This window comes from Oncorhynchus gorbuscha, linkage group LG22 (assembly GCF_021184085.1).
Source record: "Oncorhynchus gorbuscha isolate QuinsamMale2020 ecotype Even-year linkage group LG22, OgorEven_v1.0, whole genome shotgun sequence".
NCBI classification, from domain to species: Eukaryota; Metazoa; Chordata; class Actinopteri; order Salmoniformes; family Salmonidae; genus Oncorhynchus; species Oncorhynchus gorbuscha.
The window spans coordinates 23,336,861-23,362,376 of record NC_060194.1 but is presented as its reverse complement, the minus strand read 5'-3'; the positions used below and the strand labels follow the sequence as shown (position 1 = coordinate 23,362,376).

Sequence of the window (25,516 nt, the reverse complement as noted above, 5' to 3'; positions counted from 1 at the left end):
CTGATGTCCCCTTGATTTTAATTAATGTATGTTGTGAATATGTAGTGTTTTAAAAGGGTTGTATATTGACCAAACGTTTGTGAAAATGAAAAAGCAAGTCGATTGGATTGAGTGGAATTAGGAACTAAGGAAACTGCATTTTGTATCAATTCGGGACAAACGATGTGCAGCACACCTTGGTGCAGAACGAGGTTTCACTTGTAATACAGTATTTCTGACTTGTTTGACTTTCAAATGTCATGCCAGTTCGCTATTTTCTAATTTAGCTACATTCCCCGTGTTTAAGTGTACTTTCAGAGTATAGTCTCATAATTTCTACATGTTCTTGATGTAGCTATCAAGGCATGTCCTTGAATGAGTAGCTACTGTGGGTGGATTCGTTTCCAGCAGCTCGCAGCCGTCAACCATCATTGATCCAAAGTAGCGAGTCATGACACAACACAATCTACTGGAAACTGAGGCGATATAATTTAACGTTAATGCTAAAGACAGAGGCTTCAAAAAAGTTTAGAAATTATCGCAACTGGGATTGTTGGGGGTCATAGCTAGCGCTCTACGCTGTTGCAGGACCATTTGTTGCACCTGCTTTGAGAACCTTCTGGACCTTCTGTCCCCACAACCACAGCACAGGTGGAAAATGTCCTGAGAGTGCTGCAGGCCAGATCTAGATCCCTCGTGGACATCAAAGTGGGAATGGAAGAATTTTACGACCAGCCATTGACTGAATGTATGCTTGTGAAGTTAGATCCTTCGGTTTGTGCAGTTAAATGTGCAGTCTTAACTTCAATTTGCAGAGGCTGCACACTCAACCTGGACTCTGGCGTAGACGTAACATAGTAAACGTAAATCTGTCTCCTTCCATTTAGTAAGATGCATTTGGAAAGTATTCAGACCCCTTCACCTTTTCCACATTGTTATGTTACAGCCTTATTCTAAAATTGATTACATAGTTTTCCCCCTCATCAATCTATACACAATACCCCCTAATGACAAAGCAAAAACTGACTTTTAGACATTTTTGCAAATTTGTATCAATTAAGAAACATAAATTTCACATTTACATAAGTATTCGGACACTTTACTCAGTACTTTGTTGAAGCACATTTGGCAGGAATTACAGCCTCGGGTCTACAAGCTTGGTACACTTGTTTTTAGGAAGTTTCTCCCATTATTCTCTGCAGATCCACTCAAGCTTTGTCAGATTGGATTGGAGTGTTACTGCACAGCTATTTTCAGGTCTCTCCAGAGATGTTCAATCGGATTCAAGTCTAGGCTCTGGCTGGGCCACTTGAGGACATTCAGAAACTTGTCCCGAAGCCATTCCTGCGTGGTCTTGGCTGTGTGCTTAGGGTCATTGTCCTGTTGGAAGGTGAACCTTCGCTCCAGTGTGAGGTCCTGAGTGCTTTGAGCAGGTTTTCATGAAGGATCTCTGTACTGCCAAGAGTATGCAAAGCTGTCATCAAGGCAAAGGGTGGCTACTATGAAGAAACTAAAATATAATATATATTTGGATTTGTTTAACACTTTTTGGGTTACGACATGATTCCATTTGTGTTATTTCATAGTTTTGATGTATTCACTATTATTCTACAATGTAGAAAATTGTAAAAATAAGAAAAACCCTTGAATGGGTAGCTGTGTCTGTCATGGATCCTTCCAGAAACGGTCATTACGCACACATGGCCCGTATTCCCATTGATTAGTAATTGTATAAGTGGGCCCTTTGTTCACTATTTGTCCTGTCGATTCTTGTTACAAAGTCCGTTGGTCGTTGCACCTGCTTTGAGAACCTTCTGCTTTGAGTACCTGTGCTTCGTTGTTTTGGCTTCTGTGCCACTTGTTGTGTGCAGATGATTACGGGTTTTGTCCCGTGTGGAATCAATGTGTGTATGTTATGGGTCTCGCCCCATTATTTGAGGTACTCGTCGCTCTTTTGTTTGGGTCTCAACCCTGTGTTTTGTATACGTGTTTGTTTGTTTGGTCTTTGTAAATTTGGGTAAAAAAAATAAATAAACTATTACGCATTCCTGCGCGGTCTCCCGACCCTTTATGCCAACCGGACAGTGTCCAAACTTTTGACTGGTACTATAGATGTTTTTCATGTTTTGAACAGCTAATTTGTTAAATTTCATCCATAGCCAATTGTTATGCAAATGTTTTTGTTAATCATTCAAAGTGTTTCTGTGATACTCAGAGGCTGATCACTTGGTGATTGAGCTAATCTGATATACCAGTACAACCTAAGATAGCCATGAGCGCTGGTGCAGACTCCTGCATGCACAGTCTAAAAATTATTATGGAGCTAATCCAAAACCAGAGATTGAAGTCTTGTTTTAATAGACTTCAGAGATTTGAGAATAAACAAAATTATTGCCAGACATGCCATCTGTTTCAATATGGTAAGCAATCATTTTAAGAATAAAAAGTAGGTCATATTGAGAGTAAATGTGATATAATACAGATCAGTCTCCATTGGACATTCTATGAATGTCAGAACATTGTGTTATACCTACACACAGAGACAATGAAAGTCTGCAGACTGGATGAAGGGGCCAAACTGAGGAGTAACGTTGTTTGAGAACAGACTGTTACTACCATATATTGTCAACTCCTTTTATATAGACAGAAACTTGCAGGCCTACATGCTTGTTGCATTTGTCAGCCACTTGATGGTGCAAGTGTAACTCATGTCACAGCATTGACACTGCACTATGCGTACTGTGGTGTGTGTGTGTGCGTGTGCGTGTGCGTGTGTGCGTGTGCGTGTGCGTGTGTGTGTGTGTGTGTGTGTGTGTGTGTGTGTGTAAGGAGAGAGAGGGGTGAAGGGGGACTGATTGCCTGAAGCAGAGCAGTCGCACCCCATAAACTGTAACAGTCGATCTTGTGCCATGCTGCCATTGGTCCTTCTAGGTTTTGGCGTTGCCTTTTCGTTGGGACAGAATGACACAGGGCCTCTTGTTTTGGAGGGAAAGTGTCTGGTGGTTTGTGACGCGAACCCGTCTGCAGAGAGAGCGTTGACCTCTTCGTTCGGGATATCTGTCCGGGCAGGCGACGCTAAAGTGGCTTTCTCTGCGCTCAGAGGAACCAACCACGAACCTTCTGATATGAGCAATACGTCTCTGACCATCTACTTTGATCAGGTCAGGGATGAATTCTGTCCATTATTATTTGTGTTTACAAATTAGCATAATTTTCATAATGTACGTGTGTACTATTGTATTTTTTTCAGTTACTAGTAAACATTGGCAACCATTTTGATCTGCAAGCAAGTGTATTTCAAGCACCAAGAAGAGGCATTTACAGTTTCAGCTTCCATGTGGTGAAGGTTTACAACCGGCAGACTATACAGGTGAGCGCACAGAGAGGTCTTGATTTAGGTGAGACACCAATTGTGGACTTGTTTTTTTGTATCACATATCCATGGCATTGCATTCTGCAGGTGAACTTGATGCACAACGAATACCCTATCATATCAGCTTTCGCTGGGGACCAGGATGTCACTCGAGAGGCTGCGAGCAATTCAGTTCTTCTGCAAATGGAACGGGAGGACAAACTCTACTTGAAGCTTGAGCGGGGAAATCTAATGGGTGGATGGAGGTACTCCACGTTTTCTGGATTCTTGGTTTTTCCACTCTAAGTCTCAAATCAAGTGATCCTTATTTTATTCAAGGACGTTGGCCACCCTTCTTTGGACTTTAATTATGAAGAAATGTATAACTGAATGAGATAAAGTAGGCTGTTTCGGTCATTTATTATGAAATTATTCTGTGCTATAATGTTTGGATTTGTATTGCTGAATGTGACTGATTGTTGTTATGATATTATATAAACTAGTTCAATAGTATAGTAACCTGTTCAAGCGAATGTCAGTTGCACTCATTCAGTGGCTATCCAAGGTCCTGAATCCGCAAACACAGATCTACTCGGTAGCTGTCAGTGGTGCTGAAATCGCAAAGCGCATCGAGCCAACAGGTGGCGATTGAATGTTGGCTCTGGTATCAACATTGTTGCAGCAGTGTAATTGAAATACTGTAATAATAAAAACAATTTCCTCCTCATGCTGGCAATTGGACCTATTCTGCACATTGAGATTATGTACTGAACAGTTTAACCTCTAAATAAAGACGACTGACTAGAACCTGTGTGTGTGTTAGATGAGACAGAGAACATAGTTTTCATTACACCTACAGTTGAAGTCGGAAGTTTACATACACCTTAGCCAAATACATTTAAACTCCGTTATTCACAATTCCTGACATTTAATCCTAGTAAATATTCCCTGTCTTAGGTCAGTTAGGATCACCATTTATTTTAAGAATGTGAAATGTCAGAATAATTGTAGAGAGAATGATTTATTTCATATTTTATTTCTTTCATCACATTCCCAGTGGGTCAGAAGTCTCCATACACTCAATTAGTATTTGGTAGCATTGCCATTAAATTGTTGAACTTGGGTCAAACATTTCGGGTAGCCTTCCACAAGCTTCCCACAATAATTTGGGTGGATTTCGGCCCATTCCTCCTGACAGAGCTGGTGGAACTGAATCGGGTTTGTAGGCCTCCTTGCACACACACGCTTTTTCAGTTCTGCCCACAAATTTTCTATAGGATTTATGTCAGGGCTTTAGGATGTCCACTCCAATGCCTTGACTTTGTTGTCCTAAAGCCATTTTGCCACAACTTTGGAAGTATGCTTGGGGTCATTGTCCATTTGGAAGACCCATTTGCAACCAAGCTTTAACGACCTGACTGTAGTCTTGAGATGTTGCTTCAATATATCCACTTAATTTCCTACCTCATGATGCCATCTATTTTGTGAAGTGCACCAGTCCCTGCAGCAAAGCACCCCACAACATGATGCTGCCACCCCTGTGCTTCACGGTTGGGATGGTGTTCTTCAACTTGCAAGCTTCCCCCCTTTTCCTCCAAACATAATGATGGTCATTATGGCCAAACAGTTCTATTTTTGTTTCATCAGACCAGAGGACCAGATTTCTCCAAAAAGTATGATCTTTGTCCTCGTGTGCAGTTGCAAACCGTAGTCTGGCTTTTTATGGCGGTTTTGGAGAAGTGGCTTCTTCCTTGCTGTGAGGCCTTTCAGGTTATGTTGATATAGGACTTGTTTTACTGTGGATATAGATACTTTTGTACCTGTTTCCTTGATGTGAATTGAGTTGAATTTCCTTGAATTGTGATACAGTGAAATAATCTGTCTGTTAACAATTGTTGTAAAAATTACTTGTGTCATGCACAAAGTAGATGTCTTACCGACTTACCAAAACTATAGTTTGTGAAGAAATTTGGAGTGGTTGAAAAACAAGTTTTAGTGACTCCCAATCTAAGTGTATGTAAACTTCCGACTTCAACTGTATCTATACACACTTACAAAAAAAGGTGTTATCTAGAACCTAAAAGGGTTCTTCAGCTGTCCCCAAAGGATAACCATTTGAAGAACCCTTTTTAATTCCAGGTAGAACCCTTTTGGGTTTCATGTAAAACCCTTTCCACAAAGGGTTCTAAATGGAACCCAAAAGGGTTCCTCTATGGCGACAGTTGAAGAACCCTTTTGTGTATTACGATGACACATGTATCATTTACCTTGACATTATAAAATCACTCTTTCTTTCTCTCTCTCATTCATGGTGATATCCCTCTTACCCCAGCAGTAGTCACGTCTGGTGAGCGTGCACCCCTGTGCCTTCAGGATAAAGTACTCAGATTGTGAAAAGCACCAATTCAACAGCTCCTCAGCGTGTGACCATGGCTGTAGCCTTTTGATGTCTGTCCTCTGACTCTGAGTTCACACAGAGAGCAGTAGAATGACCAAGGAAAAAAACTATCTGCACTATGCTGACAACTGGCATGTAAAAGTCCATAATCATTCCTCTTTGAAACATCATGTGGATTTGCCCTTTCTTATTGAGATGGAAAGTATCCTTTTCCCAGAAACCCACCCGACCTTTATCCTGGCTGTACCTAGGAAACCCTGACTTAACTCTCTTGGGAAACACTTGGCACACAGAATGCTGGTTATTCTTTAACTGGCTTCAAAAAGGTATCATAAACTGCATTTACACAGGCATCCCAATTCTGATCTTTTGACAGATTATTGAAAAAAGGAGATTGGTCAAATGATCAGAATTAGGCTGCATGTGTAAACGCAGCCATAGACATTTACACTGAGTGTACTAAACATTAGGAACACCTTCCTAATATTGAGATGAACCCATTTTGACCTCAGAACAGCCTCAAAACTAGAAGGTGTCTAAAGCTTTCCACAGGGATGCTGGCCCATGTTGAGTCCAATCCTTCCAACAGTTGTATAAAGTTGGTTGGATGTCGTTTGGGTGGTGGAACATTTTTGATACACACGAGAAACTGTTGAGCATTAAAAACCCAGCAGTGCTGCAGTTCTTGACACACTCAAACTTACTACCATACCCCGTTCAAAGGTACTTAAATTATGCCCATTCACCCTCTGAATAGCATACATACACAATCCCTGTCTAAATTGTCTCAGTGCTAAAAAGAAAATCCATATTTAAACTGTCCCCCTTTCATCTACACTGATTGAAGTGGATTTAATAAGTGACATCAATAAGGGATCATAGCTTTCACCTGGATTCACCTGGCCAGTCTGTCATGGAAAGAGCAGGTGATTATAATGTTTTGTATACACCATGTATATGACCATTTCTTTGCCATTATTATATTCATATTCTTCATTAGATCTTACTGAATTAATCACAAGCCCATTTCCGCATGGCACCTCTAACATGTAAGTTGAATCCCAGCCCCCGTCCCCACAGGAGGCCTTTTGCCTCTTGGTAGGCTGTCATTGTAAATAAGAATTTGTTCTTAACTGACTTGCCTGGTTAAATAAAGGGGGGAAGATTATTATTTATATATATTTACAGTTGAAGTTGGAAGTTTACATGCACTTAGGTTGGAGTCATTAAAACTAGTTTTTCAACCACTCCACAAATTTCTTGTTGACAAACTATAGTTTTGGCAAGTCGGTTAGGACATCAACTTCTGTCACGCCCTGACCTTAGTTCCTTTATTATGTCTCTATTTTGGGTGAGTTGGGGTGGGCATTCTATGTTGTTTTTCTATGTTTTCTTTTCTATGTGTTTGGCCTGGTATGGTTCCCAATCAAAGGCAGCTGTCTATCGTTGTCTCTGATTGAGAACCATACTTAGGTTGCCTTTTCCCACCTGGTGTTTGTGGGTAGTTGTTTCCTGTTTTGTGTTTTCATCTTTCAGGACTGTTTCGATTTTCATTTCTTACATTCACTTTGTTATTTTGTATTTTTGTGTTCTGTTATAAAAAAAATAATCATGGACACTTACCACGCTGCGTTTTGGTCCGATCCTTCCTACTCCTCATCCGATGAAGATCATTACAACTTCGTGCATGACACAAGTAATATTTCCAATAATTGTTTACAGACAGATTATTTCACTTTAATTCACCTTATCCCAATTCCAGTGGGTCAGAAGTTTACATACACTAATTTGACTATGCCTTTAAAAATCCAGAAAATGATGTCATGGCTTTAGAAGGTTCTGATAGGCTAATTGACATCATTTGAGTCAATTGGAGGTGTATCTGTGGATGTATTTCAACACCTACCTTCAAACTCAGTGCCTCTTTGCTTGACATCATAGGGAAATCAAAAGAAATCAGCAAAGACCTCAGAAAAAAATATTAGACCACAAGTCTGGTTCATCCTTAGGAGCAATTTCCAAAAAGCTGAAGGTAGCAAACAATAGTATGGAAGTATAAACACCATAGAACCACGCAGCCGTCATACGCTCAGGAAGGAGACGTGTTCTGTCTCCTAGAGATGAACAAACTTTGGTGCGAAAAGTGCAAATCAATCCCAGAACAACATGAAAGGACCCTGTGCAGATGCTGGAGGAAACAGGTACAAAAGTATCTATATACATAGTAAAACAAGTCCTATATCGACAACCTGAAAAGCTGCTCCGAAAGGAAGAAGCCACTTCTCTAAAACCGCCATTAAAAAAAAGCCATACTACGGTTTGCAACTGCACATGTGGACAAAGATCATACCCTTTTGGAGAAATGTCCTCTGGTCGGATGAAACAAAAATAGAACTGTTTAGCCATAATGACCATATGTTTGGAGGAAAAAGGGGAAGCTTGCAAGTTGAAGAACACCATCTAAAACGGGAAGCACGGGGGTGGCAGCATCATGTTGTGGGGGTGCTTTGCTGCAGGAGGGACTGGTGCACTTCACAAAATAGATGGCATCATGAGGCAGGAAAAATATGTGGATATATTGAAGTAACATCTCAAGACATCAGTCAGGAAGTTAAAGCTTGGTCGCAAATGGTCTTCTAAATGGACAATGACCCCAAGCATAATTCCAAAGTTGTGGCAAAATGGCTTAAGGACAACAAAGTCAAGGTATTGGACTGGCCATCACAAAGCCCTGACATAAATCCTATAGAAAAGGTATGGGCAGATCTGAAAAAGCGTGTGCGAGCAAGGAGGCCTACAAATCTCAGTTACACCATTTCTGTCAGGAGGAATGGGCTAAAATTCACCCAACTTATTGTGGGAAGCTTGTGGAAGGCTACCTGAAATGTTTGACCAAAGTTAAACAATTTAACGGCAATGCTACCAAATACTAATTGAGTGTATGTAAACTTCTGACCAACTGGGAATGTGATGAAAGAAATAAAAGCTGAAATAAATCATTCTCTCTACTATTATTCTGGCATTTCACATTCTTAAAATAAAGTGGTGATCCTAACTGACTTAAGACAGGGAATTTTTACTTGGATTAAATGTCAGGAAGTGTGAAAAACTGAGTTTAAATGTATTTGGCTATGGTGTATGTAAACTTCCGACTTCAAGTCGTGGCCAAAAGTTTTGAGAATGACACAAATATTAATTTCCACAAAGTTTAGATATTTTTGTCAGATGTTACTATGGAATATTGCAGTATAATTACAAGAATTTAATAAGTTTCAAAGACTTTTATTGACAATTACATGAAGTTGATGCAAAGAGTCAATATTTGCAGTGTTGACCCTTCTTTTTCAAGACCTCTGCAATCCGCCCTGGCATGCTGTCAATTAACTTCTGGGCCACATCCTGATTGATGGTTTATGTTTCTCCACTGACTCTTGAGGATTGACCACAAATTCTCAATGGATTAAGGTCTAGGGAGTTTCCTGGCCATGGACCCAAAATACTGATGTTTTGTTCCCTGAGCCACTTAGTAATCACTTTTGCCTTATGGCAAGGTGCTCCATCATGCTGTAAAAGGCATTGTTCGTCACCAAACTGTTCCTGGATGGTTGGGAGAAGTTGCTCTCGGAGGATGTGTTGGTTCTTCCGGCACTGACAGAGATGGCCCCCTCGCTTCACATTCCTAGGAAACTATGTCATTCAATGTTTTTTCATTTACATTACATTTACATTTAAGTCATTTAGCAGACGCTCTTATCCAGAGCGACTTACAAATTGGTGCATTCACCTTATGACATCCAGTGGAACAGCCACTTTACAATAGTGCATCTACATATTTTAAGGGGGGAGGGGGTGAGAAGGATTACTTTATCCTATCCTAGGTATTCCTTAAAGAGGTGGGGTTTCAGGTGTCTCCGGAAGGTGGTGATTGACTCCGCTGTCCTGGCGTCGTGAGGGAGTTTGTTCCACCATTGGGGAGCCAGAGCAGCGAACAGTTTTGACTGGGCTGAGCGGGAACTGTACTTCCTCAGTGGTAGGGAGGCGAGCAGACCAGAGGTGGATGAACGCAGTGCCCTTATTTGGGTGTAGGGCCTGATCAGAGCCTGGAGGTACTGAGGTGCCGTTCCCCTCACAGCTCCGTAGGCAAGCACCATGGTCTTGTAGCGGATGCGAGCTTCAACTGGAAGCCAGTGGAGAGAGCGGAGGAGCGGGGTGACGTGAGAGAACTTGGGAAGGTTGAACACTAGACGGGCTGCGGCGTTCTGGATGAGTTGTAGGGGTTTAATGGCACAGGCAGGGAGCCCAGCCAACAGCGAGTTGCAGTAATCCAGACGGGAGATGACAAGTGCCTGGATTAGGACCTGCGCCGCTTCCTGTGTGAGGCAGGGTCGTACTCTGCGGATGTTGTAGAGCATGAACCTACAGGAACGGGCCACCGCCTTGATGTTAGTTGAGAACGACAGGGTGTTGTCCAGGATCACGCCAAGGTTCTTAGCGCTCTGGGAGGACACAATGGAGTTGTCAACCGTGATGGCGAGATCATGGAACGGGCAGTCCTTCCCCGGGAGGAAGAGCAGCTCCGTCTTGCCGAAGTTCAGCTTGAGGTGGTGATCCGTCATCCACACTGATATGTCTGCCAGACATGCAGAGATGCGATTCGCCACCTGGTCATCAGAAGGGGGAAAGGAGAAGATTAATTGTGTGTCGTCTGCATAGCAATGATAGGAGAGACCATGTGAGGTTATGACAGAGCCAAGTGACTTGGTGTATAGCGAGAATAGGAGAGGGCCTAGAACAGAGCCCTGGGGGACACCAGTGGTGAGAGCGCATGGTGAGGAGACAGATTCTCGCCACGCCACCTGGTAGGAGCGACCTGTCAGGTAGGACGCAATCCAAGCGTGGGCCACGCCGGAGATGCCCAACTCGGAGAGGGTGGAGAGGAGGATCTGATGGTTCACAGTATCGAAGGCAGCCGATAGGTCTAGAAGGATGAGAGCAGAGGAGAGAGAGTTAGCTTTAGCGGTGCGGAGCGCCTCCGTGATACAGAGAAGAGCAGTCTCAGTTGAATGACTAGTCTTGAAACCTGACTGATTTGGATCAAGAAGGTCATTCTGAGAGAGATAGCGGGAGAGCTGACCAAGGACGGCACGTTCAAGAGTTTTGGAGAGAAAAGAAAGAAGGGATACTGGTCTGTAGTTGTTGACATCGGAGGGATCGAGTGTAGGTTTTTTCAGAAGGGGTGCAACTCTCGCTCTCTTGAAGACGGAAGGGACGTAGCCAGCGGTCAGGGATAAGTTGATGAGCGAGGTGAGGTAAGGGAGAAGGTCTCCGGAAATGGTCTGGAGAAGAGAGGAGGGGATAGGGTCAAGCGGGCAATTTGTTGGGCGGCCGGCCGTCACAAGACGCGAGATTTCATCTGGAGAGAGAGGGGAGAAAGAGGTCAGAGCACAGGGTAGGGCACTGTGAGCGAAACCAGCGGTGTCGTTTGACTTAGCAAACGAGGATCGGATGTCGTCGACCTTCTTTTCAAAATGGTTGACGAAGTCATCTGCAGAGAGGGAGGATGGGGGGGGAGGGGGAGGAGGATTCAGGAGGGAGGAGAAGGTGGCAAAGAGCTTCCTAGGGTTAGAGGCAGATGCTTGGAATTTAGAGTGGTAGAAAGTGGCTTTAGCAGCAGAGACAGAGGAGGAAAATGTAGAGAGGAGGGAGTGAAAGGATGCCAGGTCCGCAGGGAGGCGAGTTTTCCTCCATTTCCGCTCGGCTGCTCGGAGCCCTGTTCTGTGAGCTCGCAATGAGTCGTCAAGCCACGGAGCGGGAGGGGAGGACCGAGCCGGCCTGGAAGATAGGGGACATAGAGAGTCAAAGGATGCAGAAAGGGAGGAGAGGAGGGTTGAGGAGGCAGAATCAGGAGATAGGTTGGAGAAGGTTTGAGCAGAGGGAAGAGATGATAGGATGGAAGAGGAGAGAGTAGCGGGGAGAGAGAGCGAAGGTTGGGACGGCGCGATACCATCCGAGTAGGGGCAGTGTGGAAGTGTTGGATGAGAGCGAGAGGGAAAAGGATACAAGGTAGTGGTCGGAGACTTGGAGGGAGTTGCAATGAGGTTAGTGGAAAAACAGCATCTAGTAAAGATGAGGTCGAGCGTATTGCCTGCCTTGTGAGTAGGGGGGGAAGGTGAGAGGGTGAGGTCAAAAGAGGAGAGGAGTGGAAAGAAGGAGGCAGAGAGGAATGAGTCAAAGGTAGGCGTGGGGAGGTTAAAGTCGCCCAGAACTGTGAGAGGTGAGCCGTCCTCAGGAAAGGAGCTTATCAAGGCATCAAGCTCATTGATGAACTCTCCGAGGGGACCTGGAGGGCGATAAATGATAAGGATGTTAAGCTTGAAAGGGCTGGTAACTGTGACAGCATGAAATTCAAAGGAGGCGATAGACAGATGGGTAAGGGGAGAAAGAGAGAATGACCACTTGGGAGAGATCAGGATCCCGATGCCACCACCCCGCTGACCAGAAGCTCTCGGGGTGTGCGAGAACACGTGGGCGGACGAAGAGAGAGCAGTAGGAGTAGCAGTGTTATCTGTGGTGATCCATGTTTCTGTCAGTGCCAAGAAGTCGAGGGACTGGAGGGAGGCATAGGCTGAGATGAACTCTGCCTTGTTGGCTGCAGATCGGCAGTTCCAGAGGCTACCGGAGACCTGGAACTCCACGTGGGTCGTGCGCGCTGGGACCACCAGATTAGGGTGGCAGCGGCCACGCGGTGTGGAGCGTTTGTATGGTCTGTGCAGAGAGGAGAGAACAGGGATAGACAGACACATAGTTGACAGGCTACAGAAGAGGCTACGCTAATGCAAGGAGATTGGAATGACAAGTGGACTACACGTCTCAAATGTTCAGAAAGTTAAGCTTACGTAGCAAGAATCTTATTGACTAAAATTATTAAAATGATACAGTACTGCTGAAGTAGGCTAGCTGGCAGTGGCTGCGTTGTTGACTTTGTAGGCTAGCTGGCAGTGGCTGCGTTGTTGACACTACACTAATCAAGTTGTTCCGTTGAGTGTAATAATTTCTACAGTGCTGCTATTCGGGGGCTAGCTGGCTAGCTAGCAGTGTTGATTACGTTACGTTGCGTTAAAAGAACGATAACAATTATCTTTGATACACAGACGGCTATGTAGCTAGCTATGTAGCTAGCTACGATCAAACAAATCAAACCGTTGTGCTGTAATGAAATTAAATGAAAAATGTGATACTACCTGTGGAGCGAAGCGGAATGCGACCGGGTTGTTGAGTTGCTGTTTTCTTTATTTGTTCTATTTCCTACATTGTAGAATAATCGTGAAAACATCAAAACTATGAAATAACACATGGAATCATGTAGTAACCAAAAAATAAATAAGATATATTTTATATCTTAGATTCTTCAAAGTAGCCAATCTTTGCCTTGATGACAGCTTTACACATTCTTAGCATTCTCTCAACCAGCTTCATGAGGGTAGTCACCTGGAATGCTTTTCCAACAGTCTTGAAGGATTTCCCACATATGCTGAGCATTTGTTGGCTGATTTTCCTTCACTCTGCGGTCCAACTCATCCCAAACCATCTCAATTGGGTTGATGTCAGGTGATTGTCGAGGCCAGGTCATTTGATGCAGCACTCCATCACTCTTCTTGGTCAAATAGCCCTTACACAGCCTGGAGGTGTGCTGGGTCAATGTCCTGTTGAAAAACAAATGATAGTCCCACTAAGCGCAAACCAGATGGGATGGCATATCGCTGCAGAATGCTGTGGTAGCCATGCTGGTTAAGCATGCCTTGAATTCTAAATAAATCACAGACACTGTCACCAGCAAAGAACCTCCACACCATCACACCTCCTCCTCCATGCTTCACGGTGGGAACCACACATGCGGAGATCATCCGTTCACCTACTCTGCATCTCACCAAGGCACGGCAGTTGGAACCAATAATCTCACATTTTAATTCATCAGACCAATGAGACCAGTTTCATCATAGTGCTTGATGGTTTTTGTGACTACATTTGAAGAAACTTTCAAAGTTCTTGACATTTTCCGTACTGATTGAACTTCTTGTCTTAAAGTAATGATGGACTGTCGTTTCTCTTTGCTTATTTGAGCGGTTCTTGCCATAATATAAACTTGGTCTTTTACCAAATAGGGCTATCTTCTGTATACCACCCCTACCTTGTCATAACACAACTGATTGGCTCAAACGCATTAAGACTCAAATAAATTCCACAACTTAACTTTTAACAAGGCACTCCTGTTAATTGAAATGCTGGTTGAGAAAATGTTGGTTGAGAGAATGCCAAGAGTGTGCAAAGCTGTCATCAAGGCAAAGGGTGGATACTTTAAAGAAACTCAAATAGAAAATGTATTTTGATTTGTTTAACACTTTTTTGGTTACTACATGATTCCATGTGTTATTTCATACTTTTCATGTCTTCAATATTATTCTACAATGTACAAAATAGTAAAATAAAGAAAAAACAAACAAATTAGTAGTTGTGTCCAAACTTTTGACTGGTGCTGTATTTATATACATATATACACACTATCGTTCGAAAGTTTGGGGTCACTTAGAAATGTCCTTGTTTTTGAAAATGTTTGTCCATTAAAATCATCTCAAATTGATCAGAAACATAGTGTAGACATTGTTAATGTTGCTGCGGAAGGTTGCAAGTTAAAATCCCCGAGCTGACAAGGTACAAATCTGTCGTTCTGCCCCTGAACAGGCAGTTAACAAACTGTTCCTAGGCCGTCATTGAAAATAAGAATTTGTTCTTAACTGACTTGCCTAGTTAAATAAAGGTAAAAAATAAAAAACACTATTGTAGCTGGAAACGGCAGAATTTTTATGGAATATCTACATAGGTGTACAGAGGCCCATTATCAGCAACCATCACTCCTGTGTTCCAATGGCACGTTGTGTTAGCTAATCCAAGTTGATCATTTTAAAAGGCTCATTAGAAAACCCTTTTGCAATTATGTTAGCACAGCTGAAAATGGTTGTGCTGTTTAAAGAAACAAAACGGGCCTTCTTTAGACTAGTTTGTCAATAGTCATTTACAACATTAACAATGTCTATCTACACTTTATTTCTGATCAATTTGATGTTATTTTAGTGGCTTCGTAAGAAGCATTTCAAGGTCCTGGAGTGGCCTAGCCAGTCTCCAGGTCTCAACCCCATAGAAAATCTTTGGAGGGAGTTGAAAGTCTGTGTTGCCCAGCAACAGCCCCAAAACAGCACTGCTCTAGAGGAGATCTGCATGGAGGAATGGGCCAAATTACCAGCAACAGTGTGTGAAAACCTTGTGAATACTTACAGAAAACGTTTGACCTCTGTCATTGCCAACAAAGGGTATATAACAAAGTATTGAGATAAACTTTAGTTATTGACCAGATACTTATTTTCCACCATAATTTGCAAATAAATTCATAAAAAACCCTACAATGTGATTTTCTGGATTTGTTTTCTCATTTTGTCTGTCATAGTTGAAGTGTACCTATGATGAAAATTACAGGCCTCTCTCATCTTTTTAAGTGGGAGAACTTGCACAATTGGTGGCTGACTAAATACTTTTTTGCCCCACTGTATATATATATATATACTTAGAATTTTAAAATAACATCAAATTGATCAGAAATACAGTAGACATTGTTTTAGACATTGTTATTGTTTTATCTATATCTATATCCTTTCCATATCCATATTCAATCTTCATCCTGCTTGGCAAACATGATTATTGGTCACATCTGCATGTATAGGCAGCCAGCTCAAAGTAATCTCCTACTTGAGTGAAGCTGTCACTGGATGAGCATGCATGACGTTTCACATTATTATTCGAAACTGTGCTGCATAAGAAGCCCTCTAATGTGAAGATACATGCAGCGCTGGATAAGAAGCCCTCTGGGGTTAGTGGTGGCAGGTGGCATGATTTTCAGAACAAAGCGTCAATGTGACAAACTTCTGCAGGGCCAAGAACCCGCTGTAAGTACTGAGATTACCGTTTGACTCTGTAGCCTATGGGTCGTTTGATGGAAAATAAAACATACAATTGATTATCGGTAATTACAGCCTCTACTATTAAACAATAAAAAAAACATTTTTTTATTTAACTTAGTAAGTCAGTTAAGAACAAATTCTTATTACAATGACGGCCTACCCCGGCCAACGCTGTGCACCGCACTACGGGACTCCCAATCACGGTCGGATGTGATACAGCCTGGAATCGAACCAGGGACTGTAGTGACACCTCTTGCACTGAGATGCAGTGCCTTATAGACTGCTGCACCACTCGGGAGCCCAAATCATATTAGGCTTATTCCTGCTGTTTCGGTGCCATCACCTGGGATTAAAGCCACAAGAGAGCCGACTGCCACTTCCTCTTCTGTTCTCAGAGGGCATTCATAAAAATGTAAAAATACTCAGCCTCATCTCAACATTTCACCCTTAGAATGATTTGTTGTATAATCAAAACTGTTAAACAAAAGAGCAAAGTTAGTAGTTAAAAGTTGGTTATGAAAATGCATTGTTCATAGATAAAGATAGTAGGCCACTCTGGTGATTGGGGCAGCAGGCAAGGCTGAGGCTACTTTTCAGTCGCCTGAGAGATACAGGATCCAGTGGCATGTTGAGAAGAGGAGGGAGTAGCGGGCAAAGACGGGGTGGGATTAAGTTAACACCACTTTAACTGGAGGATTCGTGATCTCTGTAGACTGAAAAGCCCGGACATTTTAAATATGTATTGCGTCATTTTAAGTTCAGAGTCACATTTTCAAACTAAAACTTTCTGTATGATGATTAACAATATACATACTTATCTGTGAATAAGTATTTTATTAACAGTAATAAACACCCCTCCTTTAACTTCATTCAAGATGTGCAATAAAAACGGTGTATAGCCGTTCATAAAAGTATGTTTAGGTGATACCAAGTATTTTACTATAGGTAGCAACTCATGATCTGGAAAGTAACAAGGTGAAGCAATTTTCCTTATACTTAGGGACAGGCAAACAGTCAAGTTAAGGCTACAAAAACAAGCCATTATCCCTATATGGTTATACACAGTCAATGCCGATTAGTTCTCCCAAATCAGCTTCAGGTGTGTGGTGATCAAATATTAGTTCTCCATATACGCAATGTAATTCACATGCAATGAGTAACCATCAATGAGGCAAAAGAAAAAACTTCTAACTAAAGACTCAGCAGAGGCGACTTTCAGGTTTTAAAATCATACTAGCTACAGACCCCTAACAAAAACTGTTTTAATGTAGGACAACAAGTTGAGTGTAGTAATGATTAGATAATGTATGTGCTTTATATAACAGTCTAGTAAAAACACGAGTTGGCGCACACCCAAAAATGTTTGCAGAGGTGCTGACTGACACCCTGAAGAAAGCACTGAGTGCTGAAACGTTGGTTGTACCCAAATTGTTGGGAGCATATTGAGTGTACGAAATTCTTTCTTTTTACATGCTTTATATAACAAAACACTTGGTCTATCAAAACAGAATTTACAGAAATAATTCAATGTAACAAAAAGCTGATCAAGATTCAGCTTCAATCCTTGGCTTTGAGGTGGGGAGTATAACTGTATGGCTCACAAGACATGTCAGTTACTGGCATTGGCTGGTGGACACATCACTGGGTTAGGGTCATGTGCAAAAGATTAAAAACTAGGCCTATTTCATTATGTTGCTGATCTAAAATGTGCAAGAAAGTCCATCTGGGTTCCATTGATCTTCTTCAGTAGTGCTTTTCCTGCAAGTAATCTTTCATCTTGTTTGGCAAAGGCAATTTCTGGATAAGGTCAATCCGTGTGTACTGACGGATGACAAACCGACAGAGGTACTGCATGGAACGCACCTGCATAAACCTTGAGATAGGGTTTGTCAGTCTGACAGGATACGTGGCAGTCCCTGGTGTACGAGATCGTGAATAGCAGAAGGCTCCACTCTCAGAATCTCTGATGGAATGTTCAATGAGTTCCACTATTGATATGTGACCCTCCACATCTGGCTGTTCGTAGAAACTGAAACTGCCATTGGAGTGTTCGATCCTGGTGTGGAGGGTCTTACCCTGTGAACGAAAGCTCAAGCTCAAAAGATAACGATCATCTGAGCTGTCTCGCACCAAGAATGACCCATCTGGTAGGCTAGCAAGTTTTTCCTCAGCTTCCCAACGCGTTATAGGACCCCAGTACCAACCCTGCTTGGCCAGTTTCTTTAGCTCTACTGTAAGGCTGGTTACAATCATGGGCCCGCTGTGCTGAACAGCATCATAAACCCTGCCAACGCCAGGGGCTGAATTGGGGTCAAAGTTGAGATGGTGCATTACTCTCTCTGCACCATGCGAATGAGAAGAACCTCCATATACTTGGAAACTCCTTCGGATGTGACTGCCAGGTAGCTGAGGTAGCAAAGGGGAGAGAGGAGAATCTATTCTAGAGTCTGGAATAAAGACACCTGCAGATTCATAGAGCAGTCTATTCACTGATGGGTCCATGAATATGTCTGGTGACATCAGCTCCTCCTGGTCAATGGGGTCTTCCGCTGCATGAGGAGGGAAGCCCTCGGGCTGAGGCACCTCATCTATTGGAGAGGAATTATCCAAGCCTTTTTCAAGGTCATCATCTAAAGGCATTGCATAGTGAATATAGTTCTGAGGTGATAGTCCAATAATCGCAGGCACATTTTCAACATCAATATCTAGATGCAAATCACAATTCTGAGGCTCAGTGCTCTCAGATGAATCCTGAAAAAGCCTATCCATCTGGGGGTCAGGGAATACTTTCTGAATGCCATAAAGAGATGGGCTGGGGTCTGATGAGTGTATCATAGCTTTCACTTTCCCATCCATTCGAAGGCATGTTTCCTCAGAATTCGCTGCCCTGAGGGCCCATGGCGTGGGGCTATAATGGTGACTACTAGATCTTAGATGGTGCTGTGATTTTACATCGTTAAAGAAAATGGGTGCTGAGGAGCACGAGAATGTGTCATCTTCACAGGTTACGGATGTGGAACTTTCTTTTATTTTACTTTTCTGTTTTGCCGAAAGCCTCCTTTTCAGTGATCCCATAAGACTCTCACTTTTTGAGCCGTTCTTGCGGCCTTTCTTCTCCTCGTGATCAAAATCGTTACAAACAAGTTCTTTGCTGTAACATTTTCCAAACATTGAATCTGTTGAAAAGTTGGTATCTGAATTTGGCTGTGATACAACATCCTCTCCCTCCTCTTTGCCTTTTAGGTTGAATGACTTTCGTATTGTTTTCAGACTAATTTTCTTCATTTTGGAAGTACCTCAGACATGTGGGGAACTCATAGATGTGTGGATGGCCACAAAGGTTGTCCTTCAAAAGCAGTCATCCCTGAAGAAGAAAAAAATCCCATTAATTTATTCCACATCAAGACAAGACAAAGAATACATATCCTCAGTAGTTGTCATAACATTTCGAATACCGCAGTCTTATCGATCATGGCTAGCTACCTTTCTACAGTAGCCTGTTTTTCCAACTGCTGGCGATATCTATGAAGAAGCCCAACACTACAGATACATCATGCTGCTAGTACAAGTGTTTGGATGCTAGCTAGCTAGCTAGCCAGCTAAGGTGGCCACCCAAGAAACAAAGAGGGCTAGCTGGCTAGCTTCCTTCATACTTCGATTAACATTTGATATTACCTGTCATCCTCTGTTAAAAACGGTTTTCCCAGTAAACTGTCAAGATCGATGCATTTTGAGTTCGCTGGGAAATCAAAGCACTTGGCTTGGTTTTGACAGCTAACGTTACTGCCTAACGACGTTAGCTAGCTTCGGACAGGCTGCTAGCCAGGCATATAGCTAGCTAACTGGCTTTAGAGATCCCACACGATACAATGTAGAAAAAGCAATACAAACTAGGTCTAACTGGTTAGGAAGCTAGCTAAATAACGTTACATATTTTTTTTGAATATTCCTTGCAGAACTGCTGTAGCTAATAAGTTGCACATTTGTAGCTATACTTAGCTAATGCTAGCTATCTAGCTAGAACTTTTCAGTCTCCCTTCCTGTCGTTGTCCTTTGTTTACATGACTATTGCATTGTGGGAAAAGAGGTAAGGAATTCCCCAGATCTGAACGCATTGATAATCACTTCAATTTACATGTTCATTTTCATATTTAGCGTACACAATAAATTTGGTTTCACATATTTGATTTAAATCAGCACAAAACCTTTCCAAAATAAAACCCTAACCTTTGTTTTAGAATTAGATTCCAAGGGTGTATTCATTCTGTCAATTCTGTTGCAAAACCTGAATTTGCCAATACTCTGTTTGCTTCCATTTCCGTATTGATGGTAACCGGTTTCCGTAATGAATACGCCCCCGAGGTTTATTCATTAGTAGGATTTGCAAAACGTTTTGTAAAGGAAACCGTTTCCGGTAACTCTAGGAACCTAATGGAAGCAAACAGAGAAAATGGAACGAAACGAGGATGGACCTACCTGAAACTCTCGTTTTCATTGAAAATGTTTTTCGTTTGGAGTAAACGGTTTTATTGTGAAATTATTGTAACAGTACTTAGCCTATATAGGATATTTGGGCAAAAGACCTAAACAGGCATGGTATTTCATTTTTATATTGATCCTGCATGTTAGTTTCCTACTTTATGTCCTTCCATGCCGTGGAAGTCCACTGCTTCGTGTCTCATAGGCCTAGGTTTGAATGTTTGCTTAGTAATGGAGGATACATAGATTATTAATGTTCTACAGAACTGTTGCTTTTGGACAGCATGAAATAAAAAAGAAAACACAGCAATTCCACTCCCATATCCACAAGAGCTCCCAAATGAACTTCGCAGACAATGACAGCACTGTCCATAAAAAGGGCTTCAGGCACTGCTTTGTGCACTGTATGGTCCCGAAAGTAAAACATGTTTGTTTTAATTGGAAAGGATGTAAAAGATGCCCAATGCGTATTTCGTTGAGAAACTATGTTATGCTCTAGAAATGATCTTTACCCTTAAAATTACAGAACAGATTGAGGCAGACATTGCTTTCATGCTTTTGAGGAGAATTAGTTTTTTTTCAATATCATCTAACTTTATACTGAGTCACGAGGCAAGTGGTGGTGCAGCCAGATGGGAAACGAGCATGAGTAATTTGTGTGGTCACTGGGTCAAAACTCAAAGCCCTGACAAGTCATTCTTTAACACAGACATGCACCATGGCGGCTGTATAATGGGAACAGACAGCATACGCGGCAATAAGGTTAATTAGACTGCAATGAAGTTCAGTATGAGAGAGCTCCCAATGACTCAAATCACAAGCTGTTCCAATCTCTCCAAATTAAGTATGTCCCAGCATCTCTGAGTGAGGTGAATGACAGATCACAAATTAACACTGATTGTTCATGTGAACCCTCATTCTGTTCACTTTGGGGGCAGTTTAACTAAGATCTTGATCACTGAGGAACATGGTTAACTTCTTGAACTTGTAAGAATAATAGACAAAACGTTGTTGGATATAATGAGCTGTAAATTAATAAGAATTGGCCAGGTTCCCCTCTCTCTCTCTCTCTCTCTCTCTCTCTCTCTCTCTCTCTCTCTCTCTCTCTCTCTCTCTCTCTCTCTCTCTCTCTCTCTCTCTCTCTCTCTCTCATTATTTCCATTTCTCCACCTTGATCATTTTGTGCACTTTGAGCTTGAGGGTAGGTGTTAAAAGTAACTCATGTCAGCAGAATGAGTTTGATCTCTTCTCATCTCCTCCTCTCCCAGTCCTAGTCGGTTTGTTTGTGCTTTTGACCCCTCACGTTTCTGTATCTGCTTCCTCTCCAATATTGTTCTGCCCCCCCAGGCCTGGCGTGCCACTCACTGCTGGGGAAAGGCATCCTGGGAAAGTGGGATGCTGCCACCAAGAGGTGCAATGGGATCTCCGCTAAAGTATAAAATATTAAAGTAATTCAAGAAATGTACCTGTGTAGAACCCCCAGAATGTAGCTGATTACATTTAGCTATTTCTTTACTTTCTTTGATTAGCTATGATTATTATAAATTGTGGTTTGATCAGAACGAGACGACACTTGAGATATTCCATAGGGACCTTTCTCTGTGCCCTGTATGTTCCCCTAATGGTACATGAGTATACATACATTACATTATCTTCAGTGCTTTGACAGAACTTTTATCCTGCAGAGGGCATCATTGTCATTGTTCGTTTGCACATACCTCTAGACATAATAAGTGTACAGTCCCACTGGGCAAAACTAGTTGAATCAATGTTGTTTCCACGTCATAAAAAAAATCAACGTGAAAACTGATTGGATTTGAAAAAAGTCATCAACGTAAGGGAATTTCTTCAAACTTTTAACCTAAATCCAATGATATGATCAAATTCTTTGTTGATTTCACATTAAAGTTGTCAACTCAACCAAATAAATAAAAACTAGATGTTGAACTGACGTCTGTGCCCAGTTAGGTGACTCTATGTAACGGAAGTAAAGTACATAAACTCAGGTCTATTTTCTAGCCTGGTTCCTTATGTAGGCGGAAATCGTAATAAAAAACAGGTGAGGGCTGGAGCTGTCAATTGGTGCTGGTTGTTGGCACCATTCTTTTATGGCTTGGCAGCTGCATGTTGATCCTGCACCCCCATTTCATCAAGACAAAAAGCTACTATTTTGTACTCCTTATACTCCACGATTCTAGAATGGTTTATGTGTGAATGGTGAAAAAAAGGAGAAATCAAAACCCTCCTGTAAACAGAAAAAGGTCAGAGATGACGTGGGGAGTGAGGCCCAGCCCCTTGGTGACTATATTCTTAAGTGTGTAAATTCTATTTGTAGCCTTGCTTGTTGTTTACAGTCTGCACTCCAAACCCAAGAAACTAAATAAATATGGAGGCTTGGACGAATTCTTATGTCACTACAGAGGTTATTTTGAGTCTCTACTGTGCAGTGAAAATGCAAGTGGGTGATATATTGTGTAGATGAACTTTTATATACACTACCGTTCAAAAGTTTGGGGTCACTTAGAAATGTCCTTGCTTTTGAAAGAAAAGCACATTTTCTGGCCATTAACATAACATCAAACTGATCAGAAATACAGTGTCGACATTGTTAATGTTGTAAAAGTCACTTCACTCCCACACACTGACTCGGTACCGGTGCCCCTGTCTCTAACCAGAATAGAAAGAGGAGTGGGAGGCCCCGTGCTCAACTGTGCAAGAGGACAAGTATAATAGTGTCTAGTTTGAGAAACAAACGCCTCACAAGTCCTCAACTGGCAGCTTCATTAAATAGTACCCGCAAAACACCAGTATCACGTCAACAGCGAAGAGGCGACTCCAGGATGCTGGACCCCAAACTTTTGAACGGTTGTGTATTTCATACTGTAGGGCACAGTATCTACAATTACTTTCAATTGCATTCACAATGCAGGTCTCCAGTCAGAAAGCATATTGTGTTTGTCAAAAGAAGTACAGAGTAAACCAGTTGCCCCATAGAGGGGCTAACTGATGCAAAGCTGAATGTTTGTAAGACGTACTGTATACTGTACTGTACTGTACACAAGTGACTAATTAATGATTATTAGTATAATGAAAGTGGAGGCTCCACAGAGGAGGAAAGGGAGGACCATCCTTCTCAGTGAATTTCATTTTTTTTTAAATAGTGAAAGATTAAAAAAGTTATTATTTTTTAGATAAAACTATACTAAATATATTCACCAAATAATTGATTGAAATACACTGTTTTGCAATGAAGTTCTACAGTAGCCTCAATAGCACTCTGTACAGTAGCACCATGGTGTTGCCGGAAGACAGTTAGTTTCCGTCCTCCTCTGGGTACATTGACTTCAATACAAAACCTAGGAGGCTCATGGTTCTCACCCCCTTCCATAGATTTACACGGTAATTATGACAACTTCCGGAGGACATCCTCCAACCTATCAGAGCTTTTGCAGCATGAATAAACATGTTCACCCAATCAAAGAATCAGAGAATGAATCTAGTACTGAAAGCATGTACTATAGCTAGCTAGCACTGCAGTGCATAACATGTGATGAGTTGTTGACTTAAAGAGAGAGAAAGACAATAGTTGAACAGTTTTGAACAAATACATTTCTTTAAAAATTTAGAAGAAGCAAGAGAAAGCAAGAGAGATAGCTATATTTCATTGTATTTCACTTTCACTTAGCTAGCATATGCTGCTAACTAACTTAGCCTACTCAAACACCAGGCTCAAACAGAGAGGGTTGCTATGTTAGCTCGCTGGCTATGGCTATCCAACACTGGAACTCTTCCAAGTCAATGTAAGCTTTTGGTTTTATAGATGTAATGCCACTGAGGCTGCCGGTGTAACCGCTAAACTGCTTGCTGACTGTAGACTGTACTGTATGATTGTAGCAGGTTTTCTAACATGTTAGTTTTGGTAGCTATGTTGTCTAAGACATTAGCTAATGTGGTGAAAACGATGTAGGCTTTGTGTAGCAGTTAGCGGTTATGATATAGTTTGCCTTCGAAAAGTTTTTTTGCCTGGTCACAGACAGCTGATGTGTTGTTCACAAGTGAAGGGAAAGGTGAGAGGAGGAGAGCGCATATATGCAAGAAGGAATTTATACAACAAGCAAAATTTTCATGCTGTTTGTATGTGATGATGTGAAAGTGAACTGTGTTTGAGTGTGGTCAGGGGTGTATTCATTCCACAGATTCTGTTGACAAATGTTTCTTAGACAAAAGCAAACGGAGATGAACATACCAGAATTTGTCCAATAGAAACTCTCATTTGCAACTGTTAGACTAATGATTACCAACTAGAACAACCAGATGCAGGCAGGAGTATGCAAGGTGGTATTGAATGTGTCACTGTCTGTCACCTTGATTACTCTAATTTATATCTCGACCTGTGCACCTTTCATTCATAGGCTGGGTTGTAGCAACCTCATGATTCGTATAGGGACAATTAGAGTATCATGTAGTAGCCTAAACCTATCACTGTTACATTGAACTGGGTGAATGCAATATGAATGAGAGTCATTCAATATGCTGTAATAGAAATAAGGCCATGCTCATAAAAAAAAAGAGTTCTCCCTCATCTTAAACGTCACGACCGCCACTGGTGAACACTTATCCTGCAGTGTGCTGCATGGGGGGGTAGCCTAATAACAGATGTTACAAAAACAGATTTAATGAATTTCATAAATATTAAGATGAAAATAGTCTCATCATTTATGTGTACTCTGCTCAAGGCAGCGACAGGAGGGCACCAATAAAGTGTGCCAAGACGTTAGACAACTATTCTGGGATTTACGGAAAAAGTTTCATAGGGTTCTTTAGGGACAAACAGTAGGGGCATGAAAAGAGTCCATAAAGAGTTGACTGGTTCTACTATTGCAGTACGAGACTGTGGGGAATATTGCACGGTTTCCACCCTGGCAGTGGAAGTCTGTGTGTGGGATACCAACAAATAGGGAGAGAAAGAGAGAGGCTTGCCATCATCACAACTGGGTGGGTGTGTGTGGAGGAGGAAGGGTGATGAGGTCAGAGCAGGAGGGTGCACATGTTTGATCCACTATGTAGAGATGCAGGAGAACCTTATTCTAACTCTGAAATGCTCATGTTGTGAATAAAAACTTGCGTTTTAAATGGAAATTGAGAATAGTTTGTTGTTGCATTTCCTACTTCAGAATATGTACCCTATGGGTTGTAAACTCTATAGGCTACATGTTCTGAAGTGAAGTGTTGGGGTCAGAATTGAATTGAGTGGGAAATTGCTCTTTGATTCCAATTCAATTCTTCCAATTTCAATTC

At 41.9% G+C, this 25,516-nt stretch overlaps 2 protein-coding genes across 3 annotated transcripts; one reads left to right on the top strand and one right to left on the bottom strand.

Annotated features, from left to right (window-relative positions):
• The first annotated feature begins 2,379 nt into the window (after positions 1 to 2,379).
• LOC124009110 (cerebellin-2-like) lies at positions 2,380 to 4,053 on the top strand. Its single transcript, XM_046320605.1, has 4 exons — positions 2,380 to 2,399; positions 2,876 to 3,140; positions 3,230 to 3,349; positions 3,440 to 4,053. The coding sequence occupies exons 1-4, from the start codon at positions 2,380 to 2,382 to the stop codon at positions 3,635 to 3,637; spliced, it is 603 nt and encodes a 200-aa protein (XP_046176561.1). The 3' UTR covers positions 3,638 to 4,053.
• Positions 4,054 to 15,376: 11,323 nt separating this feature from the next.
• On the bottom strand, positions 15,377 to 20,060 carry LOC124009535 (suppressor of cytokine signaling 6-like). Of its 2 annotated transcripts, none has more exons than XM_046321411.1 (2): positions 19,967 to 20,060; positions 15,377 to 19,103 (listed from the first exon to the last, which is right to left on the bottom strand). In XM_046321411.1, exon 2 carries the CDS (start codon positions 19,022 to 19,024, stop codon positions 17,483 to 17,485), a length of 1,542 nt encoding a protein of 513 aa, XP_046177367.1. In that variant the 5' UTR covers positions 19,025 to 19,103; positions 19,967 to 20,060; the 3' UTR covers positions 15,377 to 17,482. The 2 variants fall into 2 exon arrangements, with proteins under 2 accessions (XP_046177367.1, XP_046177366.1); XM_046321410.1 differs by lacking the exon at positions 19,967 to 20,060 and adding an exon at positions 19,415 to 19,832 and having other exon boundaries at positions 15,378 to 19,103.
• Between the last annotated feature and the right edge of the window lie 5,456 nt (positions 20,061 to 25,516).

What these genes read in the sequence shown, in the direction of transcription:
- LOC124009110 (XM_046320605.1), top strand. Translation starts at nt 2,380, where the DNA reads ATGCCATCTGTTTCAATATG. An exon ending in ATGCCATCTGTTTCAATATG is followed by an intron (nt 2,400 to 2,875) that starts GTAAGCAATCAT and finishes AAACTGTAACAG; the next exon opens with TCGATCTTGTGCCATGCTGC. An exon ending in TGACCATCTACTTTGATCAG is followed by an intron (nt 3,141 to 3,229) that starts GTCAGGGATGAA and finishes TATTTTTTTCAG; the next exon opens with TTACTAGTAAACATTGGCAA.
- LOC124009535 (XM_046321411.1), bottom strand. Translation starts at nt 19,024, where the DNA reads ATGAAGAAAATTAGTCTGAAAACAATACGAAAGTCATTCAACCTAAAA.